This window comes from Ranitomeya imitator, chromosome 3 (assembly GCF_032444005.1).
Source record: "Ranitomeya imitator isolate aRanImi1 chromosome 3, aRanImi1.pri, whole genome shotgun sequence".
Lineage (NCBI taxonomy): Eukaryota > Metazoa > Chordata > Amphibia > Anura > Dendrobatidae > Ranitomeya > Ranitomeya imitator.
The window spans coordinates 134,845,530-134,863,336 of NC_091284.1; the positions used below are offsets into that span (position 1 = coordinate 134,845,530).

The 17,807-nt window shown below is 43.7% G+C and overlaps 1 protein-coding gene across 14 annotated transcripts in view; it reads right to left on the minus strand.

Annotated features, from left to right (window-relative positions):
• The window catches only part of CNKSR2 (connector enhancer of kinase suppressor of Ras 2), a 550,079-nt gene that overhangs the window by 212,998 nt on the left and 319,274 nt on the right, over positions 1-17,807 (minus strand). For all 14 annotated transcript variants that reach the window (XM_069761485.1, XM_069761477.1, XM_069761484.1 and 11 more), the window contains 2 exons: positions 7,763-7,852; positions 389-603 (listed from right to left, as the gene is read on the minus strand). In XM_069761485.1, the coding sequence (XP_069617586.1) occupies positions 389-603; positions 7,763-7,852 (305 nt within the window). The remainder of the gene's footprint in view (positions 1-388; positions 604-7,762; positions 7,853-17,807) is intronic.

The window sequence follows — 17,807 nt, forward strand, 5'->3', positions numbered from 1 at the left end:
TCCACTGTTGGACAACCCCTTTTAAATACACCAGATTTATTGAACAGCATGAACCCCTATGATAAATCTGGCCGGTTTTATGCCTAGTATAAGTTTTAATTGTCTCGGAATTAGAAAGTAATTATAAATACACGTGAAAAACTACTTTGTGAAAAAGCACATACCAAACAAATCAGAAACCATCAATGCACTGTGTGAACAAAACTTCAGACCAAATATGTGATCAAATCTAGTTTATTGTATAGCTAAAACTCAAATATCATATCTAAATTTCCGGTGATTCTCAAATTAACGCATAGTAATAAACATGAATTGCCGTAGTAAAATCTGGAACCTTCATACTTGAATGTAAAGTAAAAATCGAGACGGAATAAAGCGCGTTACTCACATGATATGAAGCTGTATCTGCTACTGATGGACTGACCCCTTCCTGCCTTAAGGAATCCATTTGTGCTCCAGAAAGTAGACCATAATGACTTGGACTTGTATTTTTTTCTCCTTTCTTTTTAGATTTCTTCCCTGTGTCTTTTTTGGTGCTTCTCTGCATCATAAACTCCTCTTGAATTATTTTGTCATTGCTCATGTACCGGAGAAGAGAACTTTCTGAGCAAAATGGAAAGAAAGACTTTAAGAATCTCAAGTTACTTAGATGAAAACCAATGATATATTAAAACTTTGAAGATGTTACTATAACATTGTCCTGCTGTAGACTAGAGAAAATTGCATTTATGTTCACTTACAGATAAATTACGATGACTACTTCTTCCCACAGGGCATTATGTCAGGGTGCTTTGGGGATTTGCACTCATTCTACACGGTTACTGTATTTCTCAGAGAGTTTAACGTATTCCAAGCATTAGATTGCATCAGAACCAAAAGTTATAGGTCCTGGAGGCAATCTGTGATGCTGTGAAAAAATTTAACATTTTCCAAATACAAAATGAAGTATATGCTCTTCTGAACACGATTCTGCTGTTTATCAGATTGCGACTGTTACTTTTTTTCAGAAAATGCTGCTATAGTCAAGCAAGTTATATGAGAAAACAGTAAATGGTACATTTCTACTTGAAATTAAAATTAGCATTATATTATTGGAAAATATATATTAGGATTTTAAGTTCTTAAATCTCCATAAAAAGAGAAAAAAGATGTAATAAAAATATACTGTATATATGCACCTTGTAATGGAAAAATCTACAGCCTAAAATATCAATACCAAAGGACATATACCTTAATGAAAATTAATAAGTAAAAAAAGCAAGTGCATTAAATAATTAACGTAGGGTACTTTGTAAACACTGTTTTTGATTTAAAAAAACCATAAAGCTGTATATCAGGATTTTAAGTTCTTCGTTTTCAATAAAAAGAAAAAAAAAGAGGTAATAAAAATATACTGTATATATGGATCTTGTAATGGAAAAATGCACAGCCTAAAATATCATATATATTATATATACACACAGTAAGTGTATTTAACACAAAAGTATGGGAAAAACAACAGTAACAAAACCACAGTAGAGATCCTATTGTGCAACTAATTAAAGGCAATTTTTGTTCAAGGAGTTTGGCACCCTATCTGATGAAAGCAGCATGATGTAGAGACAGAGACCTGGACTACATTGATGTGTCACTTACAGACTTGGGTGGATCAATTTGTGGGACTTCGTAGATTGGCCGAGTCAGTAGTTTCTGGCTGCTGAATGCAAATCGCTTTTCTTCTGGGATCCCTGGTGTGCGTTTTGATTTGCTGGGCTGGCACAATGTCATCTGTGTGTCACAACGTAATGATGATGTCACACCTGCCCAGGTAATCAAGTCTGTCACTGTGGATCAGGGAAGGGAAGAGATTCGCAAGCCTCTCATCCAGTCACCTGTCACTACTGACTTGGCCAATGAACCGGAGTTGTGCAAATTTATCTGCCCAACTCTAACAACTTACTTTACAGGGTGCTACATTTTTGCTAAAATCCTTTTTATTATCTGCTGCAGATCTACCGGTTCTCTGAATGCTGAGCTTTAGAACCCTGCCAACTCCACTGATTGGCAGTTTTCTGCCTATGCACAGTGTTCACATAAAACTACCAATCAGTGGTGTAGGCGGGGTTATACTGAGCTCAGGTATATGGAAAATTATAATGAACACACAGCAAAAACTATGGTACTGTTGCGCTAATTAAATATACAGATGGCTAAAACACTTATACCTATAACTAGATGGTCGCCCGATTCGAACGCATTGGGTATTCTAGAATATGTATGTAGTATATAGCACAGTCCACATACTATATAGCACAGCCACGTAGTATATAGCACAGCCCACGCAGTATATAACACAGCTCATGTAGTATATAACACAGCCACGTAACATGTTGCACAGCCACGTAGTATATTGCACATCCACGTAGTATATAGCACAGCCCATGTAGTATATAACACAGCCCACGCAGTATATAGCACAGCCCACGCAGTATATAGCACAGCCCACGCAGTATATAGCACAGCCCACGCAGTATATAGCACAGCCCACGTAGTATATAACACAGCCCACATAGTATATAGCAATGTGGGCACCATATCCCTGTTAAAAAAAGAATTAAAATAAAAAATAGTTATATACTCACCTTCCATCGGGCCCCGGATCCAGGCCAGACCTTGACCGATGCTCGTCATGATGCTCCGTTCCCAGTAATGCATTGCGGCAATAACATGTGATGATGTAGCAGTCTCGCGAGACTGCTACGTCATCATCTCACGAGACCGCTACGTGATCTCAAGTCATTGCCGCTGCCGCAATGCATTCTGGGGACCGGAGTGTTGCGAGGAGCGGGAAAGGCTGGCGCGGACAGCGGAAGGTGAGAATATGTTTTGGTTTTTTTTTCATTATTTTTAGCATTATATATTTTTACTATTGATGCTGCATAAGCAGCATCAATAGTAAAAAGTTGGGCACACTTACACAGTTAATGGCAGTGGTAACGGACTGCATTACACCGCGTTATGCCGCAGGGTGTAACGCAGTACTACAACACTATGGGGTGCTGACTGGAGGGGAGTATGGAGGGGCACCGACTGGACGGAAGTAGGAAGGGGCTAATTCGCGGCCGGACTGTGCCTGTCGCTGATTGGTCACGGCCAGCCGGGCGCGACCGACCCGTGATTTCCGTTACAGACAAACAGACAGAAGTACCCCTTAGACAATTATATAGATAGATGCTAACTACATGACAGCAGGTTTACTAGTCCTCTAGTCTGCTGATAAAATAGTGATTTCATCAAAACTAGAGATGGGTGGACCCCTGGATGTTCGGGTCCGGCTGAACAGTTAAAAAAATGTTGGGTACCAGAACAGTACCCGGACCCCATTCACTTGAATGGGGGCCCAAACATTCAGTGTTTGCCATGCTGTCATGTGCATGACAGCGTGGCAAACACTGCTTCTGACTAACAAAAATTATTAGCAATGAACTTTCATTTCACCAGAGTTCAAAATGCAAAATTTGGTGACACTCTTTTCTGGGAGGTGCTAACTATTAGGGAGAGCTGATTTTCTGTAGGTACTAACTGTAAGGGGGAGCAGATTCTCTGGGAGGTGCTAACTGTAAGGGGGAGCTGATTCTCTGGGAGGTGCTAACTGTTAGGGGGAGCTGATTCTCTGGGAGGTGCTAACTGTTAGGGGGTGCTGATTCTCTGTAGGCACTAACTGTAAGGGGGAGCAGAGTCTCTGGGAGGTGCTAAATGTGAGAGGGACCAGATTCTCCGGGAGGTGCTAATTGTGAGGTTAATCAAATTTTCTGGGAGGAGCTAAATGTGAGGGGGTGCAGATTCTCTGGGAGGTGCTAACTGTGAGGGGGAGTAGATTTTCTGGGAGGTGGTAACTGTGAGGGGGAACTGACAGAGGGGGAGTGGAGTATCTAGGAGGTAGTAACTGTGAGGGGGAGCATATTCTCTGGGAGGTAGTAACTGAGTGGGAGCACATTTTGCGGGAGGTGCTAATTGTGAGCGGGAGAAGATTCTCTGGGAGAAGATAACTGTGTGGGGGAGCGGATTGTCTGGGAGGTGCTAACTATGACTGGGAGCCAAATCTCTTTAAGGTGCAAACTGTGAGGGGGAACTGATTCTCTGGGAGGTACTAACTGTGAGAGGGAGCTGATTCTCTGGGGGAAGCTAACTTCCATGAGGAGCAGGTTCTCTGGGAGGTATTAACTGTGAGAGGGAGCAAATTCTTTGAGAGGCACCAACTGTGAGGGAGAAGTTGATTCTATAAAGCAATCAAATGGTAAAGTGGAGTCTCGTGCTCAGATGTGACTTTTTATGCCATCTTAAAAAACCTCAGCAAAAATAAGCTTGATAAAGACCGTGAAGGCCATGTAATATGTCCCTATGCATAAAGGAGGAATCCGTTGCTTGGAAAAGGTTTGTCCCTCACACTGTATAGAAGAGGTCAGCCACAAGATACTAAATAGAAGCTGTGTCAGGACTGCATTTACCAAGTCTTTCCCTTTTCTCCTCCTGCGGCTCCACCACCCATCTTCCATAAATACACCCAGTCTCAGCAGGAAGAAAACAGTGCCCCCCAGTATTAACCAGTTGCCCATTACCATTCTCCCACACCCAATGATATCTCCCAGCTGAGAAGCAGGAACTCTCACACAGCTGATGAATGGTAAGACAGGCGACAGCCCCAATGATAACCTCCCTCCTCATAAATGGGTAAATTTGGGCAGGCTCTGCATGTTGGTTCCAGTGGTCCTCACGTGATTGGAAGTATGTGATTTGCCTACCTCTGGCCACATTCTGACCAGACATATCTGACCTTGCTCAATACAGTTGCATTGAGAAAGGCCACACATATCTAAATGTCCCATAATGGCATGCAAATCCCATACTTGTGGTCACGCACCTGCCACCAGCAATGGAGAAATCTCACAGTTTGCAGTGTGCCTTTTATTATTATTATTATTATTATACATTTTTATAGCGCCATTTATTCCATGGCGCTTTACATGTGAATACAGGGCAAATATAGACAAATACATTAAACATGAGCAGATAACAAGGCACACGAGTACATAAGGAGGGAGGACCCTGCCCGTGAGGGCTCACAGTCTGCAGGGGATGGGTGATGAAACACTAGGAGAGGGAAGAGCTGGCTGTGCGGCTGTTCAGTAGGTTGAGGATCACTGGAGGCTGTAGGCTTGTCGGAAGAGATGAGTCTTCAGGTTCTTTTTGAAGGTTTCTATGGTAGGCGCAAGTCTGATGTGTTGGGGTAGAGAGTTCCAGAGTATGGGGGAAGCACGGGAGAAGTCTTGGATGCGGTTATGGGAAGAAGAGATGAGAGGGGAGTAGAGAAGGAGGTCTTGGGAGGATCGGAGGTCGCGTGTAGGTAGGTACCGGGAGACCATGTCACAGATGTATGGAGGAGACAGGTTGTGGATGGCTTTGTATGTCAGTGTGAGGGTTTTGAACTGGAGTCTCTGGGCGATAGGAAGCCAGTGAAGGGCTTGACACAGGGGAGAGGCTGGGGAATAGCGGGGGGACAGGTGGATTAGTCGGGCAGCAGAGTGTAGGATGGATTGGAGTGGTGCCAGAGTGCTAGAGGGGAGTCCAGAGAGTAGGAGGTTGCAGTAGTCGAGGCGGGAGATGATAAGGGCATGCACTAGCGTTTTTGCAGTGTTGCGGTCAAGGAAAGCACGGATCCGGGAAATATTTTTGAGTTTGAGACGACAGGAGGAGGCAAGGGCTTGGATATGTGGCTTGAAAGAGAGGGCAGAGTCGAGGATCACCCCGAGGCACCGGGCGTGTGGGACTGGGGATAGTGAGCAGCCATTGACATTGATGGATAGGTCTGGTGGAGGGGTAGAGTGAGATGGGGGAAAGATGATGAATTCTGTTTTGTCCATGTTCAGTTGTAGAAAGCGAGCAGAAAAGAAGGCTGAAATGGCAGACAGACAGTGCGGGATTTTGGTAAGCAAGGAGGAGAGGTCAGGTCCGGAGAGGTAGATCTGCGTGTCGTCAGCGTAGAGATGGTACTGCATACCGTGGGATTCTATGAGCTGTCCCAGGCCGAAAGTGTAGATGGAGAAGAGTAGGGGTCCTAGAACAGAGCCTTGAGGAACACCGACTGACAAGGGGCGAAGTGAGGAGGTGGTGTGGGGGAGGGAGACACTGAATGTTCGGTCTGTCAGATATGACGAGATCCAGGAAAGGGCCAAGTCTGTGATGCCAAGGGATGAGAGGATTTGTAGCAAAAGGGAGTGGTCTACAGTGTCAAAGGCAGAAGACAAGTCCAGGAGAAGGAGGACAGAGTAGTGTCGCTTGCTCCTGGCAGTTAGTAGGTCATTGGTGACTTTAGTTAGGGCAGTTTCAGTTGAGTGATGGGAACGGAAGCCTGATTGTAACCGATCAAAGAGGGAGCAGGAGGAGAAGTGGGAGGACAGTTCAAGATGGACGTGTTGCTCCAGCAATTTGGAGGCATAAGGGAGAAGAGATATCGGGCGATAGCTAGACACAGAGGATGGGTCGAGGGAGGGCTTTTTGAGGATGGGTGTGATCTTGGCATGCTTGAAGGATGAGGGAAAGACACCTGTTGTGAGTGAGAGGTTGAAGAGGTGCGTTAGGGTTGGGATGAAGACCGTGGAAAGGTTAGGGATGAGGTGGGATGGGAGCGGGTCAAGCGTGCAGGTGGTGAGGTGTGATCTTGACAGGAGGGTGGAGAGCTGATCTTCTGTCATGGTGGAGAAGCTGGTTTTGGAGGAGCAGGGTTGAGCAGCTAAGAGGGGCAGTGGGCGCTGTGGGCCAAAGCTTTCTCTGATCGTATCGATCTTCTGTTTAAAGAAAGAGGCGAAATCATCAGCAGAAATGAGGGGGGAGGGAGGAGGTGCGGGGGGACGGAGTAGAGAATTGAAAGTGTTGAAAAGCTGTTTAGGGTTGTGGGACAGGGAGGATATGAGGGATGAGAAGTAAGTTTGTTTTGCGGCAGTGAGCGCAGACTTGAAGCTGGCGAGGGACTGCTTGTATGCAGTGAAGTGGTCGGCAGAGTGGGATCGCTTCCATCTCCGCTCAGCAATCCTGGAAGCCCGTCTCAATTCTTTGGTCAGGCTGGTCAGCCAGGGCTGCCTGTTAATTGTACGAGTTTTACTATGCATGAGTGGGGCGGCCGAATTGAGTGTTGTTGTTATTGTGGTGTTATAAAAAGTGGCAGCAGCATCTGTGTCATGAAGGGACGCTATGTCTGTGAGAGGGAGAAGGGACTCAGAGAGTGATTGTAAGTTGAGATGTTTGAGATTTCTGCGAGGGTGAGTGAGTTTGTGGAGTGGGGGTTGCACACTAGGAGAGGAGAGGGACGAGAATGTCAGTAGGTTGTGGTCAGACAGGGGGAGGGGTGTGTTAGTGAGGTTAGTAAGGGAGCAGAGGCGGGTGAAGATGAGGTCCAGCGTGTGGCCATCTTTGTGAGTGGCCTCAGAGGACCATTGAGTGAGGCCAAAGGAGGCAGTCAGTGATAAAAGTTTAGAGGTAGCTGAGGTGAAAGTGTCAATGGGGACATTGAAATCACCCATGATGATAGTGGGGATGTCAAGTATGCCTTGATACTTTACTTGGTGCCTTATGATTGTATTGTTTGGTATTAAGGAATCTATGCAAAAAAAGAGATGACAATCCCTTTAGAGAAACAGATCGTTACCATAACGCACTGACTAGTTCTTTTCAATCTCTTATTAATTAATATAATGTTTCTTATTATTATTCACTACAATTGACTTACCTCTCCTACCATCACGTTTCATCTTGCTAGGATCATCATAGTCTCCAACCCAGTTGTATTCTACAGGCATAGATATTGGCCTCAACTTACCTATATGGTATAACAAAAGAATAATATTTCAAGTTAAATACCATAATCATAAGCTAATGAAGAAAATTGAACAGCAGAAATTCACCAGTAACAAACTACAGTGAGTATATGCTATAATGAATAATCAAAAGAGACTTACCGTTAGCGTGAGAATTTTGGCAAAAATTCACACTTGTTGTAGGCTTACTGACTAAGCTGTGCACATCTTTACAAGCGATAGTGAACCCCATACTGTCTAGCCATAGAATGTGACCCTCAAAGGTCTGCACATCACATTCAGCCAGGGATGGAAAACTGACATTGGACAATAAAATGTTTCCTATGTTTAATCAGCTTAACCTATATACTTAAAAGAGTTTTCCCACAAACAAAGTACATTTTACTCAATAGATCTTGGAATACTAATAAGTTCCACAATTTTAATGTGTTAAATAAAATGCCCCTGGGTTGAGCTAATCTTATAAATGTGCCCCTGCTGTGTACTGTGTAATGGCAGTGTCTGACCGTGCAGGAACATGGTCTGATCATACCACATCTCCTGGACATTGGAGGAAACAAAAGAGGGAACACAGATGACACTGCATGAAATTGCAGCTGATTTTTTTCTGTGAGGTAAAATATTGTTTAAGAATAGACAGGGAAATGTTTTACCATACAGAATGAAATCAGCTGCGATCCTGTGCTGTCCTATCTGTATACAGTACAGATGGTCTGTCCATTTATCAGGATGTAAAAACATACATGTCCATCTAGAAGCAGTAAAGCCGCACAGCTGCAAAAGTGTCCAGGATCAGCCGCGGTTAATTCAAAGCATATTATGTTGCACAGGAGCCCGATATCCAGGTCGAGGTGCTCGCATGAAAACAGGTTCAAAACCAATGGCAGCATACAGAACAAAGCGGCAACACTCACCGGTCCAGGTGTGGTCTGAATCCTTTATTTAGAAAATACAAAAAGACACCATCATCTTCTCGGCTCGGGACAACAAGCAGGGAAGGAGGTGAGCAGGATGTGACGACGGCCGTTTCGCACCGACAATAGCGCTTCCACGGGTCTAAGTTGCAGGAGAGTAACGCGGACCTAAATAGGCAGGTAGGAGGAAAATCCCCCCTCCTCCCTCCCTACCTCTAAACGCTCGCCCCTCCCCCCTGACAATGGCCATAGCAAAAATTACCCTTAGGGATCGATTGCTCCAACCACGTAGCTCTGGGAATCGATATACGGTTCCGCACCAACACGTATCTGACCCGCGTACTTCGTATGTTAGAGATAAGCGGCCCTCCAGCCACCCTATCTGCGAGATCCCTATCCCTTGCCAACACATGCCAGTGCCTCCTAATAGATGCCCTGATCTCCTGGTCCATGGGACCAAAACGAAAACAAAAAATAAACCGTTGCCCTACGGGGGTCTTGTTGCCATCCACCCTGGAACGTGAATGCCCATGAACTCGCTCCACGGCCCTCTGCAACACGTTATCCAGGTAACCCCTCTCACGGAGCCTGTCACATAACTCCCTAGACTGCTCCTCAAACCCTGTCTGCGTGTTGTTAATCCTTCTCGTACGGAGAAGCTGACTATAGGGCAGCGAACGTCTAGTGTGTGCCGGGTGAAAACTGTTAAAATGTAACAACGAGTTTGTTGCAGTGGATTTGCGATGGACAAAAGTGAAAATTTCTCCATCCTGAACCCTCACTGCCACATCCAAGAACTCTAAACTATCACCCCAAACACCGAAGTAAAAGACATCCCCATGGTGTTAAAGGTATTAAGGTAACCATATATCGAATCCCAGAGCTACGTGGTTGGAGCAATCGATCCCTAAGGGTAATTTTCGCTGTGGCCATTGTCTCTCTTGCAGGCATCATGCCATTGGGCAATCTATGAACATAGGGCCTATTAGACATATTGTCCAACAGTTCATATCCTGCAAGACCGATTACATGGTATATGTGGTTTTTTGTCCCTGTAGAAGCTTTTATATAGGGAAAACCATACGCCAATTGTGTATTCGTTTCAGGGAGCACTTCAGATCGATCCGGACGGGTAAAGGTGTGCCTAGATTGATAGAGCATATTAGGGACGCACATCTAGGGGACCCAGAGGTCCTCATGTTCGCAGGCATCGAGAGGGTGGTGGTACCGGCACAAGGGGGTGATGTGCATAAGCTGCTGTTAAGAAAGAAGGCCAAGTGGATCATGCGCACACGCGCGATGGGTCCAGCAGGCTTGAATGACAGGTTGGACATGTTTGTCTTCCTGTAGAGGTTGGTTGCGTTTTGTACCCTTGTGTTCGGTTGTAAGGGCGTTTGTTAATTGCACCGGTATGTTTTTTTGAACCAGGTAGGCACCCTCGGATGTAGTATGGTCCGCGGTTAAAAAAAATGTGCAGGATCAATATTTAAGAAGATGTATCCAGTATGCCGGGCTAGTGGGGGAGGGTTTTGATATGGATATGTCTATACTTTCATGTCCACATGGCCATCTCGGGTATTTTATACTTTATATTGTATATGGTTTTATCTGAGAGCTAACACAAGGTATCGGGGAGTATCCGGGTTTGATCCCGGTTTTTAATATTATTTGTTTCACGCATGTTGTATTTTGTCTTTAGGTGTCAGGGGGGAGGGGCGGGCGTTTAGAGGTAGGGAGGGAGGGAGGAGGGGGGATTTTCCTCCTACCTGCCTATTTAGGTCCGCGTTACTCTCCTGCACCTTAGACCCGTGGAAGCGCTATTGTCGGCGCTTGTTGTCCCGAGCCGTGAAGATGACGGTGTCTTTTTGTATTTTCTAAATAAAGGATTCAGACCACACCTGGACCAGTGAGTGTTTCCGCTTTGTTCTGTATGCTGCCATTTATCAGGATGCCTGCATCTAGGGATCATCTTGTTCTATCTTCTGCCTCCTGATGAACCGTGTTACGGGGAAAGGCGTCGAGGCTGGGGCTATTGGCTGGAAGCTAAGTTGTTTTGGGCTAACACCCTTCTATGCTTTCCGCTGTACTACCCACTAATGCTCACAAGGCTGCCATTGGTTGTAGTTTTTTTGTGTGAACTGTGATGGGCTATTTATTACGATTTGAAACAGGCATTGTTTAACCACTTTGTTTCATTATTTCCCCTTTATGATATTTTGAGTCCTTTTGAATATAGGTTCTATGTATTTATGAAGTGGTTGATATAGCCAATATTATGTAGGACTCTTTAGGGCTATATGCAATTGCATTGTTAGGTACAGTGTATCTTTTGATGCTAGCAATATATGCATGGGGAATGCTACTTATCGCTGTACTGAACCTTTTTTGTTAATAATTTAACCCCTTAGTGACAGAGCCAATTTGGTACTTAATGACCGAGCCAATTTTTGCAATTCTGACCACTGTCACTATATGAAGTTATAACTCTGGAACGCTTCAACGGATCCCGCTGATTCTGAGACTGTTTTTTCATGACATATTGTACTTCATGTTAGTGGTAACATTTCATCGATATTACTTGCGATTATTTATAAAAAAAAAAGAAATATGGCGAAAATTTTTAAAATTTTGCAATTTTCAAACTTTGTATTTTATGCCCTTAAATCAGAGAGATATGTCACGAAAAATAGTTAATAAATAACATTTCCCACATGTCTACTTTACATCAGCACAATTTTGGAAACAACATTTTTTTTTGTTAGGGAGTTATAAGGGTTAAAAGTTGACCAGCAATTTCTCATTTTTACAACACCTTTTTTTTTTTAGGGACCACATCACATTTGAAGTCATTTTGAGGGGTCTATATGATAGAAAATAACAAAGTGTGACACCATGCTAAAAACTACACTCCTCAAGGTTCTCAAAACCACATTCAAGAAGTTTATTAACCCTTTACGTGCTTCACAGGAACTGAAACAATGTGGAAGGAAAAAATGAACATTTAACTTTTTTTTGCAAACATTTTAATTCAGAACCATTTTTTTTATTTTCACAAGTGTAAAAACAGAAATGTAACCATAAATTTTGTTATGCAATTTCTCCTGAATACGCCAATACCCCATATGTGGGGGTAAACCACTGTTTGGGCGCACCGCAGAACTTGGAAGTGAAGGAGCGCCGTTTGACTTTTTCAATGCAGAATTGGCTGGAATTGAGATCGGACGCCATGTCACGTTTAGAGAGCCCCTAATGTGCCTAAACAGTGGAAACCCCCCACAAGTGACACCATTTTGTAAACTAGACCCCTTAAGGAACTTATCTAGATGTGTGGTGAGCACTTTGAACCCCCAAGAGCTTCACAGAGGTTTATAACGTAGAGCCGTGAAAATAAAAAATCGCATTTGTTTACACAAAAATGATCTTTTCGCCCCAAAATTTTTATTTTCACAAGGGTAACAGGAGAAATTAGAACACAAAAGTTGTAGTGTAATTTCTCCTGAGTACGTCGATACCCAATATGTAGGGGTAAACCACTGTTTGGGCGCATTGCAGAGCTTGGAAGAGAAGGAGTGCCGTTTTACTTTTTCAATGTAGAATTGTCTGGAATTGAGATTGGACGCCATGTCGCGTTTGGAGAGCCCCTGATGTGCCTAAACAGTGGAAACCCCCCATAAGTGACCCCATTTTGGAAACTAGACCCCCCATGGAACTTATCTAGATGTGTGGTGAGAACTTTGAATGCCCAAGTGCTTCACAAAAGTTTAGAATGCAGAGTCGTGAAAATAAAAAATATTTTTTTTTTCCACAAAAAAGATTTTTTAGCCCCCAAGTTTTTATTTTCGCAAGGGTAATAAGAGAAATCTGACCCCAAAAGTTGTTTTACAATTTGTCCTGAGTAGGCTGGTACCCCATATATGGGGGTAAACCACTGTTTGGGCGCACGGCAGAGCTCGGAAGGAAGGAGCGCCGTTTTGGAATGCAGACTTTGATAGAATGGTCTGCGGGCGTTATGTTGTGTTTGCAGAGCCCCTGATGTACCTAAACAGTAGAAACCCTCCACAAGTGACCCCATTTTGGAAACTAGACCCCCCACGGAACTTATCTAGATGTGTGGTGAGAACTTTGAATTCCCAAGTGCTTCACAGAAGTTTAGAAGGCAGAGTCGTGAAAATAAAAAAATATTTTTTTTTCCACAAAAAAGATTTTTTAGCCCCCAAGTTTTTATTTTCACAAGGGTAACAGGAGAAATTGGACCCCAAAAGTTGTTGTCCAATTTATCCCGAGTACGCTGATGCCCCATATGTGGGGGTAACCCACTGTTTGGGAGCACGGCAGAGCTCAGAAGGGAGGGAGCACCATTTGACTTTTTGAGCGCAAAATTGGCTGTCGTGTTTGGAGACCCCCTGATGTAACTAAACAGTGGAAACCCCCTAATTATAGCTCCAACCCTAACCCCAACACACCCCTAACCCTAATCCCAACCTGATCCATAATCCTAATCACTAACCCTAACGATAATCACAACCCTAACCCCAAAACAACCCTAATGTCAACCCTAACCATAACCCTAATCAAAACCCTAAATCCAACACAACCCTAATCCTAATCTCAACCCTAACCTCAAACCTAACCCTAATCCCAATACACCCCTAATCACAACCCTAACCTTAACCCTAATCCGAAACCTAACCCTAATCCCAAGCGTAACCGGAATGCCAACCCTAACCCTAATACCAACTCTAATCCAAACCCTAACCCTAATCCCAAATCTAACCCTAACTTTAGCCCCAACCCTAGCCCTAACTTTAGCCCCAACCCTAACCCTAAAGCTACTTTCACACTTGCGTTGTTTGGCATCCGTCGCAATCCGTCGTTTTGGACAAAAAACGGATCCTCCAAATGTGCCCGCAGGATGCGTTTTTTGCCCATAGACTTGAATTGCCGACGGATCGTGACGGATGGCCACACGTCGAGTCCGTCGTGCACTGGATCAGTTGTGTTTTGGCGGACCGTCGGCACAAAAAACGTTCAATGTAACGTTTTTTTGTATGTCGTGTCCGCCATTTCTGACCGCACATGCGTGGCCGTAACTCCGCCCCCTCCTCCCCAGGACATAGATTGGGCAGCGGATGCGTTGAAAAACTACATCCGCTGCCCACGTTGTGCACAATTTTCACAACGTGCGTCGGTTTGTCGGGCCGACGCATTGCGACGGCCCCGTACCGACGTAAGTGTGAAAGAACCCTAACCCTGAATTTAGCCCCAACCCTAACCCTAGCCCTAACCCTAACCCTAGCCCTAACCCTAACCCTAGCCCTAACCCTAGCCCTAAACCTAGCCCTAACCCTAGCCCTAACCCTAATTTTAGCCCCAACTGCTGTTCTCCTGCCGGCCGGCAGATGGAGACAGATGGCGGGCGCACTGCGCATGCGCCCGCCATTCTCTTTTGCCGGCGGCCAGGAGGAGCAGCAGGAGGACCCAGGGACACAGGTGAGTATGCTAGGGTCCCCGAATCCCCCTATTTCTCTGTCCTCTGATGTGCGATCACATCAGAGGACAGAGAATTACACTTTGACTTTTTTTTTTTGCGGTCGCCGGTAAACAGTTAATTACCGGCGATCGCAAAACAGGGGTCGGTAAAACCGACCCCGATCATGCTCTTTGGGGTCTCGGCTACCCCCGGCAGCCGAGACCCCAAAGATTCTCCCGGGGCCGGCCGGCGGGTGCACTGCGCATGCGCCCGCCATTTTGAAGATGGCGGCGCCCACCGGGAGCCACAAGGAGCACCGGGGGAGACAGGTGAGTATCGGGGGGCTATCTGGGACCCCCTTTCTCTGTCCTCTGATGTGCGATCACATCGGAGGACAGAGAAATTAAAAAGAGATCGCTTTTTTTTTTTGCGATCGCCGGTAAACGGTTAATTACCGGCGATCGCAAATGCGGGGTCAGTACAAAACCCCCCGAATCATGTTCTCTTGGGTCTCGGCTACCCCCGGCAGCCGAGACCCCAGAGAAAATCCGACTCTGGGGGGCGCTATTCACTTTTTCCACAGCGCCGTTAATTAACGGCGCTGTGGTTTAAGTACCCTTAGCGGCCGCCGTTAAAAGGCGTATCGGCGGTTGCTAAGGGGTTAAGCACTTTCCTTTCATCTCTTTTTTGCTCATTGTTTTCCCACCTTCAGTGTGGCAGGTACTAACAGGGCTAGATGGGGACAGCCGCCGCGGAGTGGGGGGCGCCAAAAAATCGCTTCTATTAGGGTGCCACTGTTAGGAAGGGATAGCAGAAAAGTGCAGGGATACTGCTAGGTTACTGATACGGTATAGATCTATTCGGGATTTCACTGGGATTGGGTATTTTTAAAATGTATACAATAAATATTAATTTTTAAGGGATTACATGTTAAACAGCTTATTATTTTACCTGTATTTGTTATTTATACATTTTTGTCATATTCTCTGATTTTTAAGTAGAGACATAATTTTTCTTAGTTTTACAATCATTGGAGGAAAGTCGAGATTTAATGGTGACATATCGCTTACCAGGGTGCAATAAAGCCCATGGACTGATTTTATGTTTAATTATTACTCCTCATATGCAGCATTCACATCTGTTTCTTTTTGCGGTGTGTGATTGAAATAAAAATCATATCTCAACTGCGGAATGGTTCCACTGAGAAACAGTCCAAAGACTAAAAGTGACAACAACATCTCTGGGCCGCCATTGTAGCACCCCTAAGGGTTGTCACAAAAACACTGCAGATCTAATGACTGGCACTCATCAATACCTCTCCCTGTAGGGAGTTTGAGAGTAGCAGATGATACATATATTGAGGACATGATGCAGTGTTTATCACATTTAAGAGCTTTTTCCTCAATAACATTTCTTTTAATTAATGGCATCGAAATACATGAATATATTCATCTACCAGTCTGAAGAACAACAAAAAAACCCCACATAGAAAGAACACCATCGATTTATTTTGTTCTTTGAATGAATTATCTGAAAAGGTTTCATAGAATACACAGTGTGGTTTTAGTCACTACTCATTAAAATCTTCTCATACAGTGAAGCCAATGATAACACCATGCAAGCTATTTTTAAACACTTCGGAAATAGAAAAAAAAAACTCCTTCAAAATATAATTGAGCTGCATAAATAGAACTCATAATCCTACATCTAAGCACGCTGTCCCTCCAGATCATTTTACTGTTTGATGATCAAACATCATCATGGACATAGAAAATAGAGGTATTAGAGGGGCCACGTCAGGACTTCCTGTTTAGTTGACTGCCCACTAGGTTCAATACCATGTAACCATTTCCCTGTTTGTATATTTACACGTGCGAAGGAAAGTATTAAACTTAATGAATCAAACAAAACACTTAAGATGAGCAAAATCGATTCCATTTTGAATTTTTATGAATTTATTGAACGTGGCAAATTTGAACAATATTGGATTTGCATTGTGCAAATCGACTAAAATGGCCACCGTTATTACACCGTAGAAGACTGCATCAGGCAGAGCACGCTCACATGACTTCTGGTGCAGCTAGTTAGGCATCTTCAAAATGCCTTGCAGTTATCACGTTATAGCACATCCAATCAGGAATACCTATGCCTATATGAAAGCAGAAGCAGGGAAAGTAGCAACCATTTTGCAATTGAATCTGAATAGTGAGAGGAAATCACAGTTCACAGCTTAGCCACAGACATATGCAGAGAAAACTATATGATTTGCAAGGTCAGTACGATTACACAGATTAAAAAAAAACTTTACATGTTTGCTAAGTGGTGGGAAAAAAAAATAGAAAAAAAAATGTACATTTTTTTTTTCTTGTATTACCATTTTCCAAAAACGTATTACCATTTTCCAAAAACTGTGCCCCCACACAGTTTTTGGAAAATGGTAATACAAGAAAAAAAATGTACATTTTTTTTCTATTTTTTTTTTCACCACTTAGCAAACATGTAAAGTTTTGGGTTCTTTTTAATCTTAATTCTTTTTAATAATATATTTTGTACCCCGAGCTTATGTTTTTACTGATGCCATTTAGATATAATGTTTTCATTGCCTCTCATAACATTTTATTGTAATGTTGCAGTGTAAAAAAAAAAAAGTTTAGATTTTTTTTCTCTTTACGCCGTTTCCCTATCAGATTAATTTATTTTATACTTTAAATCAGACTTTTACAAAAACACAGAGATACCAAATATGTGCATTTTTTAAAATTGTTCTTTTTAATGGGGCAAAAGGGGGTGATGTTAACATTTGTATTTTTTTATATTGAAATTTATTATTTTTTTTAAACTTGTTACTGTATTTGATAGTGCACTCAGTTGACGACTTTAACCTTTGATCTAAATGCTGGTTTTCATGGGAGAATCGTCATGACAATCACGGAGGTCTTAAGCAGACACCCGGCTGTCATGGCAAACAGAGATGGTCGAATCTGAACAGTAAAGTTCGCCATCCGTTCTGAACACCTACTGTTCGGGCCCTGACACCGAACACGGACTTCACCACGAAGTCTATGTTACTGTTCGGGTTCGGCCTCCCAAGCACATGACAGCACAGCAAACACTGCTACACTGTGCCAATTGTGGTGCTTTGCATGGCTCTTTCCACTTGCCCTGTGGCGGTGGCAAGCGGGGTAATATTATTGGGACCGATGTCACTTTTGCATTGTCCGGTGACATCAAGCCCATGGCTTAGGAGCAGAGCGGCGTCTATAAGACACGCATCCATTACTAATCCTATAGCTATATGGTAAATAAACACACAGCCCGAATAAAATCCTTTAGTTGAAATAATTACACAGACTCCTTTAATGAATCTAAATTAAACCATTTTCACATCATCACCAATTCAACTGAAGCCATGGCCTCATATAATAAAAGTAAAAAACAAACAAATCCTTCACTTGTCCGACGTTCTGTCCACGCCGTATTTCATGTCTCTGGATAAACAATTTTCAACCTGGACGGTGCCAAGATGCGACAGTCTAGGCTGAAAACCACTGATGAATAAGCTGCTGCAAGCGC